This window comes from Mesoplodon bidens, assembly GCF_964165515.1.
Source record: "Mesoplodon bidens genome assembly, chromosome: 2".
Taxonomy (NCBI): Eukaryota; Metazoa; Chordata; class Mammalia; order Artiodactyla; family Ziphiidae; genus Mesoplodon; species Mesoplodon bidens.
In genome coordinates this window covers 70,435,460-70,459,029 of record NC_138177.1, presented here as the reverse complement: position 1 = coordinate 70,459,029, position 23,570 = coordinate 70,435,460, and the positions used below count along the sequence as shown (strand labels likewise).

Genomic DNA, 23,570 nt, shown 5'->3' with positions numbered 1-23,570 from the left:
CAGACTTCCTCTGTGGTTTCCTTTCTTGTCCCCTGTACCACAAGCATATTCTTCCTGTCCTCTGGACTCCTATCTAGCTCAGTCGAACCCTTTTACAATCCACTGATTCTATATTTTCCTTTTAAGAATCTAAAGTTTTCATGATGTTAGTGGTGGGTCAATTTCTACAGAAGATCTATTTGAATTACTGAAAACACAGAAAATGAATATAATCTAATTTGTGATGGGACAAAGTGGTGATACTGGACTTTGACTTTTTAAAATATGTTTTCCTAATCCAATGGTTTTATAAGAGGCAAGTTCTTCACATCTCTCAGAGGTAGGTTTTTATTTAAGTACTGCCTCAGAGTTGTTTCTAGAAAGTATAAAAATGATGGAGTAAATATGATAATAGAGCATGCATATTAACTGATTTAAATATTTCAAGAACCTACATGTTCTAGTTCTGTTTCATCATTGTCTAACCTTTCTAATGTATGGAAGCCTCAGCCTTTCTCATCAGCTCCTTCTAATATTTTCTTTGCCCACACCCCCAAAATACACCCTCTAAAACATACCAGATCTCTTTGTAGGAAAGGCATCCTCTAAGTTGTCAATTTTTTGGCATCTAAAGTACTACCATTGTCATGGCTACTGAGTCCTAATTTGGGAAAGAGAGGTCTAAACTTTGACCAAATCAGGGTTCTATTTAAGGTTGAGGTTAGTACAGAGAGAGTGTGAAAGAGGTTCTTCCAAGTACCTTTTAACTTCTCATTTTTAAGAGTTTTAGCAAGGTCTTTAATTTCTTCTATATCTTTGACCAATTCTATTAATTTGTCAACACAGGCAGGCCCATGGAACTTTACTTCCATCAAGTCAGCAATCTTAACTCTGTCATATTCATCTTGCATTTTACTAGTCAGTCTTAAATCCTTGGCCAGTAGACACTTAATCACACGAAACTGATAATCACTGATGTGCTGAAATCCTTTCAGCAGAACAATTCTCTTGAATTCATTCCCCATCTCTCAAGTTAGGGACGTGCCTGCAAGAGAAAAATAACATACAGTGTTACACCTTTATACAGACAATTTAAAAGACTGGTTATGTCTATGTGAGTCAATGGCATATGTCAAAGTATCATCCATGGGTGTGTGTGACAAAAAGAGACTATTACCAGACGTGTTACTGTGGAAAATGGGTTGAAAACTGCTGCATGAGAAACTTCTAAGAAATTCTCCCATTTTAATGATGACCTTGAGTTGGTTTAAGGGTGGGTACGGTGGAAGGAGGTCCAGAAATAAGCAATGGTTGCAGTGTGTCAAGTATGGACTATGCAGTGTCAAAGTCCCTGATTCCTCCTCCCATCCTTTATTGGAGCTGCAGCCTACTTCTTGAATGTCTGCCTTGCTGGTTCATGACTCTTTCCACCACGTCTGAAGTGGCCTATGAACAAAATGGGCTGCAACCTCTCACCTTATACAAATATCCTTCTGCCATAGCACTACAGTTCCACGCTGGGTACCAACCCTAGTCCATCCACTTGGCACTTCCCTAGTCAGTTCTCATTATCATCATCTCTCCCTGGGGTGTGGACCATGTTCTCTGTGTCCTATGTGCCCATATCAGTGTCCCTTTGTTGGACTTCACCCTTCTCTCTTAGACAGGATCACAGCTGGAATTATTTCAATGGCTGCTTGATTTTTCTCCTTCCAGGCTTAATTTCTCTAATCAGTTCTTTTCATAGAACCAGATATTTCTCTATAAAGCCACAGTTCTATCCCATTTGACATCCTTCAACAGTTCCCCATTTTCTCTTTGAAAAAGTTCTTGCTCCATAGCCTGGCTTAAAATGCCTTGAATAATCTGCCTCTTTTTTTACCTCTGTAATTTTTATGTTTCTTGCTCTAGAAATATACACCACACCTTACCTTTTCATATTTCATGACTTTGTTAATTCCCTTCCCATGGTCTAGAAGGCCATTCCCATCTCTATTCCTCTGAATACCTCCTTAGAGAATTCAAGACTCAACTGAGGCTTTGTCTTCTGAAAGCTACCAGGGGCCTGATTTGGGAGTGAGTGTCACTCTTCTGGGCCTCTTTAGCACCCTGTGCACCTCCTTGATGGCACTCAATATATGGTATGCATTCCAGTTTTCTGTTTCAAGTCATGAATTCTTTTAGTTAGGTAACATGTGTTTGTGTACCTTTTTTATAATTGGAATTTTCAAATTCCCAGGGTTGTGAATTATTCCTTCTTGAGAGATCATGAGCATCCTCAGTTAGATCAGGCCTATAGAGTGATGAGCCCACACCAGCCCAGGACCACCACAGTGCTACAGCCTGCCTTATCAGAAACAAGCCAATCCACCAGCAGGCCTGAAACAACCCCAGAATCTCCTGGGCCATTGCCCTGCCTGCCAGTAGGTCAAAACCAATTCTGGGACAACTTGGACCCCTTAGCCAGTGGCCCTAGGCTTTGGCTCCAACGACCAACAGGTTTATACCAGCTTCAGGACTTCCAGGGTCCTATAGCCAGAGGCCCTGGGACCTGGCTTCACCTACCAGTGAGCCAGCACTAGTCCCAGTAAGCCCTGGTCCCTGGTCCTGTCCTTTAGCAGGCTGACTCCAGCCCTGGGGCCACTGGGCCCCTGAACCAACCACCAACAGGCCAACACCAGTTCCGAGACACACTGGACCCCTCAGCCAGCTGCCCCATGACCAAACCCCACTCACCAGTGATCAGCACCAGTTTTGGGACACGCCAGAACCTGTAGCCTGCTGGCCTGCCCACCAATGGGCCAGCACTGTCCCTGGGACCCCCAAGGTTGCACAGCCAGTAACCTTGTGACCCAGCCTCACCAACCATTGTCCTTGGCACAAGGCAGGGGCTGGCAACCAACTGGGGCCAGTCACACCTACCAGACTATCCACGATAGTCAGCCGACCACAAAAGAAGGACTTGCATAGCTCTCATAGGGGGAACCCCTAGAGCAGGGGCCCCCAAACCCTGGGCTACAGACTGGTACCAGTCCATGGCCTATTAGGAACAGGGCTGAACAGCAGGAGATAAGCAGCAGGCAAGCAAGCAAAGCTTCATCTGTATTTACAGCTGCTCCCCATTGCTCACATTACTGCCTGAGCTCCAACTCCTGTCAGATTAGCGATGGCATTAGAGTCTCATAGGAGCGCAAACCCTACTGTGACTGCACATGCGAAGGATCTAGGTTGTGCACTCCTTATGAGAATCTAATGCCTGATGACCTGAGGTAGAGCTGAGGCAGTGTTGCTAGCACTGGGGAGTAGCTGCAAATATAGATTATCATTAGTAGAGAGGTTTGACTGCACGGAGACCATAATAAATCAATTGCTTGCAGACTCATATCAAAACCCTATCAGTGAGTGGCAAGTGACAATTAAGCTGCATCTGGTGGTAGGCTTTATGGTGGCAAGTGAGTTGATGTACTTCAGTTGTACAGCTGTATCTGGTGGCAGAGCTTAAGTCAGAATCCGACACTTATTTTAGTCTGCACATGGCTGGTCCGTTATTTTATTTACTACTTCTGTCCATGCCTCTTTCCCGAACTGCACACTTGTCTCAGTCACAGTTTTGGCAAGCCCGCAAGCTAACCCTAGCCAAAATGAGTAAAAAACAAAAGTCACTGGAGAGCTTCTTTGAAAATGGGGAAAGACCCAATGATGAGATAGCAGAAGACTCTTAAGACTGCCCACAAAAAGAAAGCTGCATTTAAAAGAAAATACCAAGAGTCCTACTTAAATTATGGGTTCATTGCAACAGGTGATTCACATTCTCCAAGCCCACTTTGCATGATATGCGGTGACCAGCTATCCAACGAATCCATGAAACCTTCAAAACTGTTTCACCACATGGAGACCAAGCACCCTGCATGAAAAGAAAAGCCTTTGGATTTTTTCAAAACAAATAAATGTGAACACGAAGAACAGAAGCAATTACCGAAGGCCACCACTTCATCACATGTGTCTGCACTGACAGCATCATTCTTAGTGGCCAATTGCATTGCTAAAGCTAAGAAGCCCTTTACTATTGGTGAACAGTTGATCCTTCCTGCTGCTAAGGACATTTGTTATGAAATTTTAGGAGAAGCTGCAGTTCAAATATGGCACGTGTTCCTCTTTCAGCTAGCACCATAACTAGACGAATTGATGAAATAGCAGAGGATATTGAGTCATAATTGTTAGAGAGGATTAATGAGCCACCGTGGTACGCAATCCAGTTTGATGAGTCTACCAATGTTGACAACAAAGCAACAATGCTTGTTTTTGTGTGATATATTTTTCAGGAGGATGTGCATGAGGATATGTTATGTGCACTTTTGTTGCCAACCAACACCACAGCTGCAGAACTATTTAAGTCTTTGAATGATTACATATCAGGAAAACTGAACTGGTCATTTTGTGTTGGTATATGCACAGACAGAGAGGCTGCCACTACTGGACGGCTTTCTGGTTTCACTACTCAGGTCAAATAGGTCGCTTCTGAATGTGAGTCTACGCACTGTGTCATCCATAGAGAAATGCTGGCTAGCCGAAAAATGTCACCTGAACTTAACAACGTTTTGCAGTATGTGATTAAAATTATCAGCCGCATTAAAGTACATGCCCTTAACTCACATTTGTTCATGTAGCTCTGTGAGGAGATGGACACAGAGCACACACATCTCCTCTTAAACACAGAAGTGAGATGGCTTTCTAAAGGTAGATCACTGGCGAGAGTTTTTGAGTTATGAGAGCTGCCTCAGAGACTTCTTTTAGAAAAACAGTCATCGTTGGCAGCACATTTCAGTGACACAAAATGGGTCTCAAAACTTGCTTACTTGTGTGATGTATTCAACCTGCTTGACAAACTCGATCTGTCACTTCAGGGGAAAACTACAACTGTGTTCAAGTCAGCAGATAAAGTGACTTCATTTAAAGCCAAACTGGAATTAGGGGGTTGACGAGTGAATATTGGGATTTTTGATATGTTTCAAACATTAGCAGAGATTTTGAGAGACTGAGCCAGGGCCTTCTTTATCCCAGCTGGTGCATGATCACCTATCTCAGCTTTCAAGAGAGTTTGAGCATTACTTCCTAACCACAAAAGGGAAGGGAAGGAATGGATCTACAACTCATTTGTGAATAAGCCAGGTGAATTGACTTTGTCCATGCTAGAAGAGGATCAACTGCTTGAGACTGCAAATGACAGTGGCTTTAACAGTATGTTTGAGACAACTTCAAATCTCCATGCATTCTGGATTAAAGTCAAGGTGGAATATCCTTAAATTGCCACAAAAGCACTGAAAAGCCTGCTTCCATTTTCAACATCCTATCTTTGTGAAGCAGGGTTTTCTGCAGTGTCAGCAACCAAAACGAGATTACAGAGTAGACTGGACATGAGCAACACACTTCAGCTGTCACTGTCTCCCATCATTCCCAGATGGGACAATCTAGTTGCAGGAAAACTGCTCAGGGCTCCCACTGATTCTGCATTATGGTGAGTTGTATAATTATTTCATTATATATCACATTGCAATAATAATAGAAATAAAGAGCATAATAAATGCAATGTGCTTGAATCATCCCAAAACCATTCCCCCCACCCCGGTCTGTGGAAAAATTGTCTTCCATGAAACTGGTCTCTGGTGCCAAAAAGTTGGGGACTGCAGCCCTAGAGCATATAGCTCTGGTGACCAGAAGGGAGTGCACTGCTGGGACAAATAGGACATCTTCTACAAAAGACTACTTCTCCAAGGTCAGGAAACATAACCAATGTACCAAATACACAGAAATAAAACAAGAAATTAGGCAAAATGAAGCCATAGAGGAATATGTTCCAAATGAAGGAACAAGATAAAACCTCAGAAGAACAACTAAGTGAAGTGGACATAGGCAACCTACTCAATAAATAGTTCACAGAGGTGACCATAAAGATGCTCAAAGAACTCGGGAGAAGATTGGATAAACAGAGTAAAAAGTTAGAAGTTTTTAACAAAAAAATTAGAAAATATAAAGAAGAATCAAACAGAGATAAATAATAAAATAACTGAAATGAAAAATATACCAGAAGGAATCAACAGTAGAGCTAATGATACAATAGAACAGATCAGCTAGCTGGAAGACAGAATAATGGAAATGACTGAAGCTGAACAAAAAAAAGAAAGAAAGAAAGAAAGAAATGAGGACAGTTTAAGAGAACTCTGGGACAACATCAAACATGTTATCATTCATCATATCATAGGAGGGTCCCAGAAGGAGAAGAGAGAGAAAAAGGGGCAGAGAACATATTTGAAGACATAATAGCTGAAAACTTCCTTAACCTGGGTAAGGAAACAGCCAGGAAACACAGAGAGTCCCAAACAGGATCAACCCAAAGAGGACCTCACCAAGACACACTGTAATTAAGATGGCAAAAATTAAAGATAAGGAGAAAATATTAAAATCAGTAAGGGAAAAGCAACAAGTTTCATACAAGGGAACTCCCATAAGGCTATCAGCTGACTTTTCGGCAGAAACTCTGCAGAAGGGAGTGGCATGCTATGCTTAAGGTGATGAAAAAGAATAATCTACAACAAAGAATACTCTTGCCAGCAAGTCTTTTGTTCAGATTTTATGGAGAGATTAAAAGTTTTACAGGCAAGCAAAAACTAAAAGAGTTCAGCACCAGCAAACTGGCTTTAAAAGAAATGTTAAAGGGACTTTTCCAAGTAAAAAGAAAAGAAGCATGAAACATAAAAGGAAAAAATCTCATTGGTAAAGGCAAATATACAGTAAAGGTAATATATTAGACATGTATAAAGCTAGTAGGAAGGTTAAAAGACAAAAGTTGTAAAATCATCTATATCTACAATAAGGTGTTAAGGGATACACAAAACAAAAAGATGTGAATATGATGTCAAAATTATACACATGGAAAGGGGGGAGGAAATGCAGTGTTGTTAAAATGTGTTTAAACTTAAGAGGTCAGCAAGGCCAATCATATATATATGAAAAAGACAAGGATGCCCACTCTCACCACTTTTATTTAACATAGTATTAGAAGTCCTAGTCACAGCAATCAAACTAGAAACAAAGAAAAATAAAAGGAGTCCAAAGGAAAAAAAACTGTTACTGTTTGCAGATTAAATGATACTATACATAGAAAATCCTAAAGACACCACAAAAAACCTACTAAAACTCATCAATGAATTCACTTAAGTTGCAGGATATGAAGTTAATATATAGAAATCTGTTGCATTTCTATACACTAACAATGAACTATCAAAAACAGAAATTAAGAAAACAATCCCATTTAAAATCACATCAAAAAGAACAAAATGCTTAGGAATAAATCTGACTAAGGAGGTAGAAGACCTGTATTTGCAAAACTATAAGATACAGATGAAAGAAATTGAAGACAACACAAAAAAATGGAAAGATATAATGTTCATGGATTGAATGAATTAATATTATTAAAATGACTAAACTACCCAAAGCACTCTACAGATACAATGCAAGCCCTATCAAATTACCAATGGCATTTTTCACAGACCTAGAACAAAAAAATCTAAAATTTGTATGGAAACAAGACCTCAAACAGCCAAAACAATTTTGAGAAAGAAGAACAAAGCTGGAAGTACCATGCTCCCTGATTTCAAACTATACTACAAAGCTACAGTAATTGAAACAGTATAGTAATGGAACAAAAACAGATATATAGATCAACAGAACAGAATATTCCGACAAACAAATGCCCAGGACCATATGGTTTCACAGGCAAATTCTATCAAACACTTACAGAAAAACTAACACCTATCTTTCACAAACTCTTCCAAAATATAACAGAGGGAGGAACACTCCGAAACTCATTCTATGAGACCACCATCACCCAGATACCAGAACCAGACAAAGATGTCACAAAGAAAGAAAACTACAGGCCAATAACACTGATGAACATAGATGCAAAAATCCTCAACAAAACACTAGCAAACAAAATCCAACAGCACATTAAAAGGATCATACACCATGATCAAGTGGGGTTTATCTCAGGAATGCAAGGATTCTTCAATGAATGCAAGGATTCTTCAATATATGCAAATCAATCAACGTGATACACCATATTAACAAACTGAAGAATACAAACCATATGATCATCTCAGTAGATGCAGAAAAAGCTTTCAACAAAATTCAACACCCATTTATGATAAAAACTCTCCAGAAAGTAGGCACAGAGGGAACTTACCTCAACATAATAAAGGCCATATATGACAAACTCACAGCCAACATCATTCTCAATGGTGAAAAACTGAAAACATTTCCACTAAGATCAGGAACAAGACAAGGTTGCCCACTTTCACCAGTATTATTCAACATAGTTCTCAAAGTATTAGCCACAGCAATCAGAGAAGAAAAAGAAAGAAAAGGAATCCAAATCGGAAAAGAAGAAGTAAAGCTGTCACTGATTGCAGATGACATGACACTATACATAAAGAATCCTAAAGATGCTACCAGGGTTTCCCTGGTGGCGCAGTGGTTGAGAGTCCACCTGCCGGTGCAGGGGACATGGGTTCGTGCCCCGGTTCGGGAGGATCCCACATGCCGTGGAGCGGTTGGGCCCGTGATCCATGGCCGCTGAGCCTGTGCGTCCGGAGCCTGTGCTCTGCAGTGGGAGAGGCCACAACACTGAGAGGCCCGCGTACCACAAAAAAAAAAAAAAAAAAAAAAAAAAAAAAGATGCTACCAGAAAACTACTAGAGCTAATCAATGAATTTGGTAAAGTAGCAGGATACAAAATTCATGCACAGAAATCTCTTTCATTCCTATACACTAATGATGAAAAATCTGAAAGAGAAATTAAGGAAACACTCCCATTTACCACTGCAACAAAAATAATAAAATACCTAGGAATAAACCTACCTAGGGAAACAAAGACCTGTATGCAGAAAACTATAAGAAACTGATGAAAGAAATTAAAGATGATACAAACAGATGGAGAGATATACCACACTCTTGGATTGGAAGAATCAACATTGTGAAAATGACTATGCTACCCAAAGCAATCTACATATTCAATGCAATCCCTATCAAACTAACAATAGCATTTTTCACAGAACTAGAACAAAAAATTTCACAATTTCTATGGAAACACAAAAGACCTTGAATAGCCAAAGCAATATTGAGAAAGAAAAACAGAGCTGGAGGAATCAGGCTCCCTGACTTCAGACTATACTACAAAGCTACAGTAATCAAGACAATATGGTACTGGCACAAAAACAGAAATATAGGTAAATGGAACTGGATAGAAAGTCCAGAGATAGACGGATACACCAGAAATACAGCTACACGTGGAACAACTCCTACAGAACACCTACTGAATGCTGGCAGAAGACCCCAGACCTCCCAAAAGGCAAGAAACTCCCCACATACCTGGGTAGGGCAAAGCGGAGAGATTCCCGCACAGAGGATCGGTGCCGAGCGGCACTCACCCGCCCAAGAGGCTTGTCTGCTCACCCGCCAGGGCGGGCGGCGCTGGAAGCTGAGGCTCGGGCTTTGGTCAGAGCGCAGGGAAAGGACTGGGGCTGGCGGCGAGAACTCAGCCTGAGGGGGGCTAATGTGCCACGGCTAGCCGGCAGGGAGTCCGGGAAAACTCTGGAGCTGCCGGAGAGGCAAGAGACTTTTTCTTCCCTCTTGGTTTCCTGGTGCGCGAGGAGAGGGGATTGAGAGCGCTGCTTGAAGGGGCTCCACAGACGGGCGCGGGTCGCGACTGAAAGCGCGGAGCCCAGTGACGGGCGTGGGACGCTGGGGCTGCTGCTGCCGCCGCCGGGAAGCCTGTGTGCGAGCGCAGGTCACTGTCCACACCGCCCTTCCGGGAGCCTGTGCAGCCCGCCACTGCCGGGGTCCCGGGATCCAGGGGCGGCTTCCCTGGGAGAACGCACGGCGCGCCTCGGGCTGGTGCAACGTCACGCCGACCTCTGCCGCTGCAGGCTCGCCCCGCACTCCGTGCCCCTCCCTCCCGCCCGGCCTGAGTGAGCCAGAGTCCCCGAAGAGGCTGCTCCTTTAACCCTGTCCTGTCTGACCGAAGAACAGACGCCCTGCGGCGACCTACACGCAGAGGCGGGGCCAAATCCAAAGCTGAGACCCAGGAGCTGTGAGAACAAAGAAGAGAAAGGGAAACCTCTCCCAGCAGCCTCAGAAGCAGCGGATTAAAGCTCCACAATCAACTTGATGTACCCTGCATCTGTGGAATACATGAATAGACAACAAATCATCCCAAATTGAGGAGCCAGGAGTCAGTGCTATGCCTCTGAGGTGGGAGAGCCAACTTCAGGACACTGGTCCACAAGAGACCTCCCAGCTCCACATAATATCAAACGGCGAAAATCTTCCAGAGATCTCCATCTCAACACCAGCACCCAGCTTCACTCAACGACCAGCAAGCTACAGTGCTGGACACCCTATGCCAAACAACTAGCAAGACAGAAACACAACGCCACCCATTAGCAGAGAGGTGGCCTAAAATCATAAAAAGTCCGCAGACACCCCAAAACACACCACCAGACGTGGACCTGCCCACCAGAAAGACAAGATCCAGCCTCATTCACCAGAACACAGGCACTAGTACCTTCCACCAGGAAGCCTACACAACCCACTAAACCAACCTTAGCCACTGGGGACAGACACCAAAAACAAAGGGAACTACGAACCTGCAGCCTGCGAAAAGGAGACCCCAAACACAGTAACATAAGCAAAATGAGAAGACAGAAAAACACACAGCAGGAGAAGGAACAAGATAAAAACCCACCAGACCTAACAAATGAAGATGTAATAGGCAGTCTACCTGAAAAAGAATTCAGAATAATGATGGTAAAGATGATCCAAGATTCTATTTCCCAGATCCAAAATCTTGGAAATAGAATAGACAAAATGCAAGAAACAGTTAACAAGGACCTAGAAGAACTAAAGATGAATCAAGCATCGATTAAAAACACAATGCATGAAATAAAAAATACTCTAGATGGGATCAATAGCAGAATAACTGAGGCAGAAGAACGGATAAGTGAGGTGGAAGATAAAATAGTGGAAATAACTGCTGCAGAGCAAAATAGAGAAAAAAGAATGAAAAGAACAGAGGACAGTCTCAGAGACCTCTGGGGCAACATTAAACACACCAACATTCGAATTATAGGGGTTCCAGAAGAAGAAGAGAAAAAGAAAGGGACTGAGAAAATATTTGAAGAGATTATAGTTGAAAACTTCCCTAATATGGGAAAGGAAATAGTTAATCAAGTCCAGGAGGCACAGAGAGTCCCATACAGAATAAATCCAAGGAGAAATACGCCAAGACACATATTAATCAAACTGTCAAAAATTAAACACAAAGAAATCATATTAAAAGCAGCAAGGCAAAAACAACAAATAACACACAAGGGAATCCCCATCAGGATAACAGCTGATCTATCAGCAGAAACTCTACAAGCCAGAAGGGAGTGGCAGGACATATTTAAAGTGATGAAGGAGAAAAACCTGCAACCAAGATTACTCTACCCAGCAAGGATCTCATTCAGATTTGATGGAGAAATTAAAACGTTTACAGACAAGCAAAAGCTGAGAGAGTTCAGCACCACCAAACCAGCTTTACAACAAATGCTAAAGGAACTTCTCTAGGCAAGAAACACAACAGAAGGAAAAGACCTACAATAACGAACCCAAAACAATTAAGAAAATGGGAATAGGAACATACATATCGATAGTTACCTTAAATGTAAATGGACTAAATGCTCCCACCAAAAGACACAGATTGGCTGAATGGATACAAAAACAAGACCCATATATATGCTGTCTACAAGAGACCCACTTCAGACCTAGAGACACATACAGACTGAAAGTAAGGGGATGGAAAAAGATATTCCATGCAAATGGAAACCAAAAGAAAGCTGGAGTAGCAATTCTCATATCAGACAAAATAGACTTTAAAATAAAGACTACTAGAAGAGACAAAGAAGGACACTACATAATGATCAAGGGATCGATCCAAGAAGAAGATATAACAATTGTAAATATTTATACACCCAACATAGGAGCACCTCAATACATAAGGCAAATACTAACAGCCATAAAAGGAGAAATCGACAGTAACACAATCATAGTAGGGGACTTTAACACCACACTTTCACCAATGGATAGATCTTCCAAAATGAAAATAAATAAGGAAACACAAGCTTTAAATGATACATTAAACAAGATGGACTTAATTGATATTTATAGGACATTCCATCCAAAAACAACAGAATACACATTTTTCTCAAGTGCTCATGGAACATTCTCCAGGATAGATCATATCTTGGGTCACAAATCAAGCCTTGGTAAATTTAAGAAAATTGAAATTGTATCAAGTGTCTTTTCTGACCACAATGCTATGAGACTAGATATCAATTACAGGAAAAGAGCTGTAAAAAATACAAACACATGGAGGCTAAACAATACACTACTTAATAACGAAGTGATCACTGAAGAAATCAAAGAGGAAATTAAAAAATACCTAGAAACAAATGACAATGGAGACACGACGACCCAAAACCTATGGGATGCAGCAAAAGCAGTTCTAAGAGGGAAGTTTATAGCAATACAATCCCACCTTAAGAAACAGGAAACATCTCGAATAAACAACCTAACCTTGCACCTAAAGCAATTAGAGAAAGAAGAACAAAAACACCCCAAAGTTAGCAGAAGGAAAGAAATCATAAAAATCAGATCAGAAATAAATGAAAAAGAAATGAAGGAAACGATAGCAAAGATCAATAAAACTAAAAGCTGGTTCTTTGAGAAGATAAACAAAATTGATAAACCATTAGCCAGACTCATCAAGAAAAGAAGGGAGAAGACTCAAATCAATAGAATTAGAAATGAAAAAGGAGAAGTAACAACTGACACTGCAGAAATACAAAAGATCATGAGAGATTACTACAAGCAACTCTATGCCCATAAAATGGACAACCTGGAAGAGATGGACAAATTCTTAGAAATGCACAACCTGCCAAGACTGACTCAGGAAGAAATAGAAAATATGAATAGACCAATCACAAGCACTGAAATTGAAACTGTGATTAAAAATCTTCCATCAAACAAAACCCCAGGACCAGATGGCTTCACAGGCGAATTCTATCAAACATTTAGAGAAGAGCTAACACCCATCCTTCTCAAACTCTTCCAAACAATATCAGAGGAAGGAACACTCCCAAACTCATTCTACGAGGCCACCATCACCTTGATACCAAAACCAGGCAAGGATGTCACAAAGAAAGAAAACTACAGGCCAATATCACTGATGAACATAGATGCAAAAATCCTCAACAAAATACTAGCAAACAGAATCCAACAGCACATTAAAAGGATCATACACCATGATCAAGTGGGGTTTATTCCAGGAATGCAAGGATTCTTCAATATACGCAAATCAATCAATGTGATACACCATATTAACAAGTTGAAGGAGTAAAACCATATGATCATCTCAATAGACGCAGAGAAAGCTTTCGACAAAATTCAACACCCATTTATGATAAAAACCCTGCAGAAAGTAGGCATAGAGGGAACTTTCCTCAACATCATAAAGGCCATATATGACAAACCCACAGCCAACATTGTCCTCAATGGTGAAAAACTGAAACCATTTCCACTAAGATCAGGAACAAGACAAGGCTGCCCACTCTCACCACTCTTATTCAACATAGTTTTGGAAGTTTTAGCCACAGCAATCAGAGAAGAAAAGGAAATAAAAGGAATCCAAATTGGAAAAGAAGAAGTAAAGCTGTCACTGTTTGCAGATGACATGATACTATACATAGAGAATCCTAAAGATGCTACCGAAAAACTACTAGAACTAATCAATGAATTTGGTAAAGTAGCAGGATACAAAATTAATGTACAGAAATCTCTGGCATTCCTGTACACTAATGATGAAAAATCTGAAAATGAAATCAAGAAAACACTCCCATTTACCATTGCAACAAAAAGAATAAAATATCTAGGAATAAACCTACCTAAGGAGACAAAAGACCTGTATGCAGAAAATTATAAGACACTGATGAAAGAAATTAAAGATGATACAAATAGATGGAGAGATATACCATGCTCCTGGATTGGAAGAATCAATATTGTGAAAATGACTCTACTACCCAAAGCAATCTACAGATTCAATGCAATCCCTATCAAACTACCACTGGCATTTTTCACAGAACTAGAACAAAAAATTTCAAAATTTGTTTGGAAAAACAAAAGACCCCGAATAGCCAAAGCAATCTTGAGAACGAAAAACGGAGCTGGAGGAATCAGGCTCCCTGACTTCAGACTATACTACAAAGCTACAGTAATTAAGACAGTGTGGTACTGGCATAAAAACAGAAAGATAGATCAGTGGGTCAGGATAGAAAACCCAGAGATATACCCACGCACATATGGCCAACTTATCTTTGATAAAGGAGGCAGGAATGTACAGTGGAGAAAGGACAGCCTCTTCAATAAGTGGTGCTGGGAAAACTGGACAGGGACATGTAAAAGTTTGAGATTAGATCATTCCCTAACACCATACACAAAAATAAGCTCAAAATGGATTAAAGACTTAAATGTAAGGCCAGAAACTATCAAACTCTTAGAGGAAAACATAGGTAGAACACTCTATGACATAAATCACAGCAAGATCCTTTTGGACCCACCTCCTAGAGAAATGGAAATAAAAACAAAGATAAACAAATGGGACCTAATGAAACTTCAAAGCTTTTGCACAGCAAAGGAAACCATAAACAAGACCAAAAGACAACCCTCAGAATGGGAGAAAATATTTGCAAATGAAGCAACTGACAAAGGATTAATCTCCAAAATTTATAAACAGCTCATGCAGCTCAATAGCAAAAAAACAAACAACCCAATCCAAAAATGGGCAGAAGACTTAAATAGGCATTTCTCCAAAGAAGATATACAGACTGCCAACAAACACATGAAAGAATGCTCAACATCATTAATCATTAGAGAAATGCAAATCAAAACTACAATGAGATATCATCTCACACCAGTCAGAATGGCCATCATCAAGAAATCTAGAAACAATAAATGCTGGAGAGGGTGTGGAGAAAAGGGAACACTCTTGCACTGTTGGTGGGAATGTGAATTGCTACAGCCACTATGGAGAACAGTATGGAGGTTCCTTAAAAAACTACAAATAGAACTACCATATGACCAAGCAATCCCACTACTAGGCATATACCCTGAGAAAACCATAATTCAAAAAGAGACATGTACCAAAATGTTCATTGCAGCTCTATTCACAATAGCCCGGAGCTGGAAACAACCTAAGTGTCCATCATCGGATGAATGGATAAAGAAGATGTGGCACATATATACAATGGAATATTACTCAGCCATAAAAAGAAACGAAACTGAGCTATTTGTAATGAGGTGGATAGACCTAGAGTCTGTCATACAGAGTGAAGTAAGTCAGAAAGAGAAAGACAAATACCGTATGCTAACACATATATACGGAATTTAAAAAAAAAAAAAAAGAGTCATGAAGGACCTAGGGGCAAAACGGGAATAAAGACACAGACCTACTTGAGAATGGACTTGAGGATATGGGGAGGGGCAAGGGTAAGCTGTGACAAAGCGAAAGAGAGGCATGGACATATATACACTACCAAACGTAAGGTAGATAGATAGTGGGAAGCAGCCACAGAGCACAGGGAGATCAGCTCGGTGCTTTGTGACCGCCTGGAGGGGTGGGATGGGGAGGGTGGGAGGGAGGGAGATGCATGAGGGAAGGGATGTGGGAACAGATGTATATGTATGACTGATTCACTTTGTTATAAAGCAGAAACTAATTAAAAAATTAAAAAAAAAAAAAAAAAAAAGAAAGTCCAGAGATAAAACCATGCACATATGGTCACCTTATTTTTGAAAAAGGTGCAAGAATATACAATGGAGAAAGGAGAGCTTCCTCAATAAGTAGTGGTGGGAAACTGGACAGCTACATGTAAAATAATGAAATTAGAACACTACTTAACACCATACTCAAAAATCAACTCAAAATGGATTAAAGACCTAAATGTAAGGTCAGACACTGTCAAACTCTTAGAGGAAAACATAGGCAGAACATTCTATGACATAGATCACAACAAGATCTTTTGGACCCATCTCCTAGAGAAATGGATATAAAAACAAAAATAAACAAGTGGGGCCTAATGAAACTTAAAAGCTTTTGCACAACAAAGGAAATCATAAACAAGACCAAAAGACAACCCTCAGAATGGGAGAAAATATTTACAAATGAAGGATCTGACAAAGGATTAATCTCAAAAAGTTACAAGCAGCACATGCAGCTCAATATCAAAAAACAAACAACCTAATCCAAAACTGGGCAGAAGGCCTAAATAGACTTTTCTCCAAAGATGATATACAGATTGCAAAAGATACATGAAAGAATGCTCAACATTATTAATCATTAGGGAAATGAATGGCCATCATCAAAAATCTACAAAAAAAAAAAAAGTCATGAAGAACCTAGGGGTAAGATGGGAATAAAGACACAGACCTACTAGAGAATGGACTTGAGGATATGAGGACGGGGAAGGGTAAGCTGTGACAAAGTGAGAGAGTGACATGGACATATATACACTACCAAACATAAAATAGATAGCTAGTGGGAAGAAGCTGCAGAGCACAGGGAGATCAGCTCGGTGGTTTGTGACCACCTAGAGGGGTGGGATAGGGAGGGTGAGAGGCAGGGAGACACAAGAGGGAAGAGATATGGGGACATATGTATATGTATAACTGATTCACTTTGTTATAAAGCAGAAACTAACACACAATTGTAAAGCAATTATACTCCTATAAAGATGTTAAAAAAATCTACAAAAATAAATGCTGGAGAGGGTGTGGAGAAAAGGGAACCCTCTTGCACTGTCGGTGGGAATGTAAGTTGATACAGCCACTATGGAGCCCAGTGTGGAGGTTCCTTAAAAAACTAAAAATAGAACTACCATATGACCCAGCAATCCCACTACTAGGCATATACCCTGAACAAACCATAATTCAAAAAGAGTCATGTACCACAATGTTCATTGCAGTTCTATTTACAATAGCCAGGACATGGAAGCAACCTAAGTGTCCATCGAGAAATGAATGAATAAAGATGTGGTACATATATACAATGGAATATTACTCAGTCATAAAAAGAAATGAAATTGAGTTATTTGTTATGATGTGGATGGACCTAGAGACTGTCATACAGAGTGAAGTAAGTCAGAAAGAGAAAAATAAATACTGTATGCTAACATATATATATGGAATAAAAAAAATGGTTCTGATGAACCTAGGGGCAGGACAGGAATAAAGACGCAGATGTAGGGAATGGACTTGAGGACACGGGGAGGGGGAAGGGTAAGGGGGAAGAACTGAGAGAGTGGCATGGATATATATACACTACCAAATGTAAAACAGATAGCTAGTGGGAAGCAGCCACATAGCACAGCGAGATCAGCTCAATGCTCTGTGACCACCTAGAGGGGTGGGATAGGGAGGGTGGGAGGGAGACACAAGAGGGAGGAGATATGGGAATATATGTATATGTATAGCTGATTCACTTTGTTATAAAGCAGCAACTAACACACCATTGTAAAGCAATTATACTCCAATAAAGATGTAAAAAAAAAAAAAAGAAAGAAGTAATGAATCACTATGTTGCATAACAGGAACTACCACAATGTTGTAGGTCAGTTATACTGCAAAAACAAACAAACAAACAATCAAACAAACTCATAGAAAAGAAATTAGATTTGTGGTAACCTGTGAGGAGAAAGGGAATTGGATGAAGTCAGGAAAAAGGTGAAAACGTTCAGTTATAAGATAAATAGGTACTAGGGATGTAATGTATAACATGATAAATATAATTACCACTGCTGTATGTTATATATGAAAGTTATTATGAAAGCATATCCTAAGAGTTCTCTTCACAAGAAAAAGAAAATTTTTTGTACTTCTTTAATTTTGTATCTATATAAGATGATGGAAGTTCATTAAACTTATTATGCTTATGGCTCCATGATGGATATAAATCAAATCACTATGCTGCACACCTTAAATTCATACAGTGCCATATGTCAATTATGTCTCAATAAAACTGGAATAAAAAAACATAAAATGCAGACCTTAGCTCCCTCTCCCCGGATAATAAATTATATTCATTAAGTAGCCTTTCTGAAGTTTCCAGATTGTGAATTTCACAACATATCTAGTCCCAGGGGTAAGAGAAGAGGTACTCCCCATCTATCTTGAGGGAAAAATAATTTTTAGAGTAGAATTTTTAATCTAGTCCAAATGATACTTAAATATGAGGGCCTCAAACACTATTGTATTCGAGGCATTGGTAGTTTTGGCAGATAAAGACCCACATGGAAACATCTATTGGAAGAAATAGTCGGTAAAAATTAATATATAAAGTCAAGAAAAACTGTAAGCTGAAAGGTAAGTAAGAGTGAAAATTTAACTTGATTAGGTGTGTCTATGCCTTAAAAATAAATAAAGCTCTGACTGAAGAGAAGAGAAGCAGGAAGTATATCAACATGGTAGAGGGAGAGAGGGAGGACAAAGAATATGACAGTTGACTAATGTAGTTGTCTTAAATGGTAAGTCAGATAGGGGTATAAGTAAAAAACAAAAACAAATCAAAAAAGGAGAATATAAAAGTATCATAAATTGAAATGAAGAAAGCAGATACAAGACAATATATGTTAATTATCAGCATAAAGGGTCTAACCGGTTAAGCTTAAGTGACAAATTGGTCAACTTGGATTTAAGAAATCTGCCAATGTATTGTTAACAAAAGATCACTTAAAGGTGGAAAAATAAAAGAAAAATATTTATCATGCAAAGAGTAAGTAAAAGAAAACCAGTTTATCTATATTACTGTGGTTTTATATAGATCTGAACATAAAAAGTATCATCAGAGCACAACACAATGATAAAACGTCCACCTCCTAGGGAAATACAACAGTTTTAATCGTGTATTTGCCTATTAAAAGTAAATATAATAAGTGTGATTAACAGCATTTATCTAACATACATAAGATTCTGAAGTGAATATTAAAAATCTTATATTCTAGTCAAGCACATACAAAATATTACAGTATCAGGCCATACAGAAAGTCTTTAAACAATTCTAAAAGTAGACAATAGAAATCTATTTGTAATTGCCTCTCTCTGCCTCTCTCCTATGCCTTGCCACGAGAATAAAAAGTATTAATTTTCAGGAAGGCAGAAAGTAATCCTAAAAGAAACTGAAATAAAAACACTGGCAGCTGGTATAAAATGGAGTCTAAAAGAAAAAGTAAACTGTCTTAAGAGAGGTAAAGAAGCCATGTTTTGTATAACTGTACTTGTGGAATTGAAACTTGTCTGCTCTCCTCTGTATGTGTGTGTTTTCTAAAATTAGGACAATGCCATACAATACATTTTTATATCCAGATGTATTTTTTTACTCAATATTATTCTATGATGCTTTTAGCATGCCCCTATCTTGACTTTCACCCAGGCCCCCACCACAGCCACAAAGTTTCCTGTGCATCTTCCAGGGAAGGAAACCAAACCTTTTCTCTAAATATAGCTCATGCCGATAGTTGCCTGGGGAATACATTTTAATATCTTCTATAGTCAAAATTCATTTCCCTTTGTTCAGGCTTCAGTTGTAGTGGAATAAAATGTCTATTATTTGCCTAGGCAGTAAAGGACTAGAATCAAGCTACTGCTGTTTTCACTTTTCTGAATATAGTTGATATAAAACCTTTCCCCCCAAATTCTTCATGACTAAAGCTTCCCTTCTCATCTTGAGTCTACCAACCAGGTACCCACAACTCTCTACAGAAATCCCTACCAGTCTTACCTCAGTGAAAATGTCCTCCACAGTAGTCTAGATCTTGAGGTTTTCTTTAGAAATGCAAGAATCACTGCTTATTTTGCTTAAGTAGGACGATAAATCAGTAAAGCTCTCAGAGACTGAACTGCAGAATTTTATAAACTCCTGAAGGGCAGAGGAAAAAGAAGTATTTTGAAAGACAACAAGGAAAAAGGGCGCTGGCTAGACAAAAACTTGATTTAGCGCTGGCTACCTCATACGGTGCTTTCATGGAGAGAGAGAAGTTAGGAAACAGCATTGAGACTCCTCCCACCAATGTTCTTAGCTTTCAGTTTCATTAGTCAGAGAAAATAAACGGTTTATTTCCTGTAAATATCTTAATCAAAATGAAAAATTACGGCAAAGTTACACTCAAAAATTTTTTATTATAAATTTCAGTAGATGAAAAGAGTTCCAACATTAGAACTTTGTTATCCAGCAGACTTACATGAGGGGTCATTAGAAAACTATATTCCCTTGAATGACTCTCAAATATACAAGAAGTAAGGTTAGCCATCTGGCCACTTATCCCTTACTTCCTGTTCTCAGAGTAGCAGTGGCAAGAGGAGATCTTGGAAGAACCGTCTATCTCTACTGTTTTTGACTGAAACTCCTGAAAGGGGGTGAGTTTTCTATAAAATAGCTGTTGGTTTAAATAGTACCTAAAACATTCACCCAGTTAATGACTGACACACCTGGAGCTTGACAGAAGTAGAAGGTCATTACAAATATGTTAATCCTTCCTCAGATATGTAGAAAAAAATGTGGCGTTAGTGGCCCTCCTGACTATGACTAGCTACTTAACCTCACTGATTAACTTCATGCTTACTCATCATGCTTTCTGCATTAGTCATGGGTAAACACAAGTGGCTAGTGGGCTTATATCATGACAGCTTCGAAACCTTGCAAATTCTGGAAGAACACTGAACCTCTGGAATAAGAGGGGCCTGATAAACATTTTGGTCTATGATGTTACTTGTGTGAAGGACAGTGGATGCCTTTCAGGGTACCATACGCCCTGAGATGTCAAATAAATGGCAACAGCCAGCAGAGCTTACAGTGGTTACTCACCAGCTGATCTGCAAGTAGAGTGAGAACATGACTGCAAATAGGTCCTAAAACAGCTAATGTTCATATATAATCCGAGGTCTTCTAAAGAGAAGAAAGCCAATTACTTTCACACAAACTAGAGTGATGGAAGGGATAGTTGAAGTCTGGATATGAAACCATCTGAATAACTTCACCAAAGTAGGAGTAAGTCAGAAAAAAGCAAAGAGGATCTGGAGTGAGGTCCAGAAACACTTGTGGGTGTTCACTGTTTTCTGTCACAGGTTTTAGGTTGCTGTTATGTGGATGCATGGAGCTGATGTTAAGGTAATGCGTAAAGAGGAAATTTAGGGAGGTCAGGAGAGCCCATTCCAGAGATCAGAGGGCAGTGGACACATGGGAGGAATGGCCATAATTCAGAACATTTTCCTGCCCCTTTTCTTATAATCAATTCATGTGGAGTAATGTTCTCGGTTGAGACTCCACTATACAACACACAGATTACTGTTATCAATAAACACAGTTCAGAGCAATGCTCCATAATTCATATTGTGCAGTTGATATTGTAATAGATGAAGCAAAGGAATGTTAAAAAACCTTAACTTTGCCAACCTAGTTAAGGTTTACAGAATTTCACTCTCAGGAGGATGAAATGTATGGCATGGAAACAGAGGCAGACTCAGTTGTGCAAACCAAGACAGTTCAGCTAGAGAGGAGAGATAGGAAGGGAGTAGGAAATGTCAGCACAGTTAGTATGTGTGTTACTGGTTCTATGGCAGCAAGACAAATTCTAGACTCCTCTGAGGAGTGAGCTAGTTACTTCATGCCGTGGTCACGACTGGCTTGGAAATTCAATGGGATTCAGCATTTGAGGAAATTACAATAACCAAGGGACTCGAGTGTGCAGATTAACATCAATCTCTGGCTTTGGCAATTCAGCTGAATAATATTCTTTTCAACCTTTAGGTTTGGCTTTTATTACCCAAACACACACACACACACACACACACACACACACATACATACACATACATGTATGCACTCTCACACATGCATGTACACACACATGCACAGAGAGCCAATCATTCTCTTGTTTCTGCATGCTTGGAAGAAAATTCTTCTATCTATTTTTTAAAATTCAACAAATATTTAATAATAAGTAAGATTTAAGGATCTAATGTACAGCATGGTGACTATAGCTAATAATACTGTATTGTATACTTGAAATTTGATGAGAGTAAATCTTAAGCATTTTTACAAAAAAAGGTAACTTTTAAAGTTTGTGTATGTGTGCTCTTTTTACTCTTAAATGTGAGTAAACAGACATGAATCACGTTCAGAAAAACTCCTAATGTGAAAAAGAACAAAACATGCAGAGAAAGGAACTTAAAAGAAACAGAGACAAAGGATGAGGAAGAAGAAAACTACATATATATATATATATATATATATATATATATATATATATATAGAGAGAGAGAGAGAGAGAGAGAGAGAGAGAGAGAGAGAGTGTCATCAGAGATAGAAGGCATTGTATCAATGAAACAAAAAGATCATGCTAACAAATGTGAAAAAATAAATCAACAGGAGAGATTTTAGAGATGTGTCTTTTAAATGTGATAGCAGAAAAAATTTAAATTTAATAGAGTGGTAGAGGATAACTTTGAGGAGTTCCTTTTCAGTGTATACCTGGAAGACAATGAGACAGAGAAAAGGGAGAGAAAAGAAGAAATGTAGAGGTTTATGCTTGGGTAAACATTAACCATCTCAAGGTGGTTATATATAATAGATGCCCAAGCAAGTATGAACCAAGAAAATAAAGAAAAGGAAGTTATCAAAGAACTAACATCTAGCTTGCTGAATGGGGAGGGGACAACATATATAAAAGCACATTATTTTAAAATCACAAAATACCAAGGAGAGAGCAAGTCTTAAATCTTCCAGAAAAAAAAAAAAAAAAGATCACATCCAAGGATTAGGAATAAGAATGGCATGGCCTTTTTTTAAAACATCTCTTTTGGAGTATAATTGCTTTACAATGGTGTGTTAGCTTCCGCTTTATAACAAAGTGAATCAGCTATACATATCCATATATCTCCATATCTCCTCCCTTTTGTGTCTCCCTCTCACTATCCCACCCCTCTAGGTGGTCACAAAGCACTGAGCTGATCTCCCTGTGCTATGCGGCTGCTTCCCACTAGCTATCTATTCTACATTTGTTAGTGTATATATGTCCATGCCACTCTCTCACTTTGTCCCAGCTTACCCTTCCCCCTACTTGTATCCTCAAGTCCATTCTCTAGTAGGTCTGGGTCTTTCTTCCCGTCTTGCCCCTATGTTCTTCATGACCATTTTTTTTTTAGATTCCATATATATGTGTTAGCATATGGTATTTGTTTTTCTCTTTCTGACTTACTTCACTCTGTATGACAGACTCTAGGTCCATCCACCCCACTAAAAATAACTCAATTTCATTTCTTTTTATGGCTGAGTAATATTCCATTGTATATAATGGCATGGCCTTCTTGACAGCAGCACCGGGAGCTAGAAGACACGGCGGGTGGGAGGGGGGAGCAATCGCTTTACCACTTGAAGGCAAACAATTTTTAGC

General features: G+C 39.4%; 1 protein-coding gene across 1 annotated transcript in view; it reads right to left on the bottom strand.

Annotated features, from left to right (window-relative positions):
- LOC308613163 (interferon-activable protein 203-like) overlaps positions 1-20,142 on the bottom strand; it is a 48,163-nt gene extending 28,021 nt beyond the window's left edge. The window contains exons 1-3 of the mRNA XM_081226204.1: positions 20,127-20,142; positions 19,901-20,038; positions 740-1,024 (exon numbers count right to left, since the gene is read on the bottom strand). Coding sequence (XP_081082330.1) covers positions 740-1,004 — 265 coding nt within the window. The 5' untranslated portion in view covers positions 1,005-1,024; positions 19,901-20,038; positions 20,127-20,142. The remainder of the gene's footprint in view (positions 1-739; positions 1,025-19,900; positions 20,039-20,126) is intronic.
- Between the last annotated feature and the right edge of the window lie 3,428 nt (positions 20,143-23,570).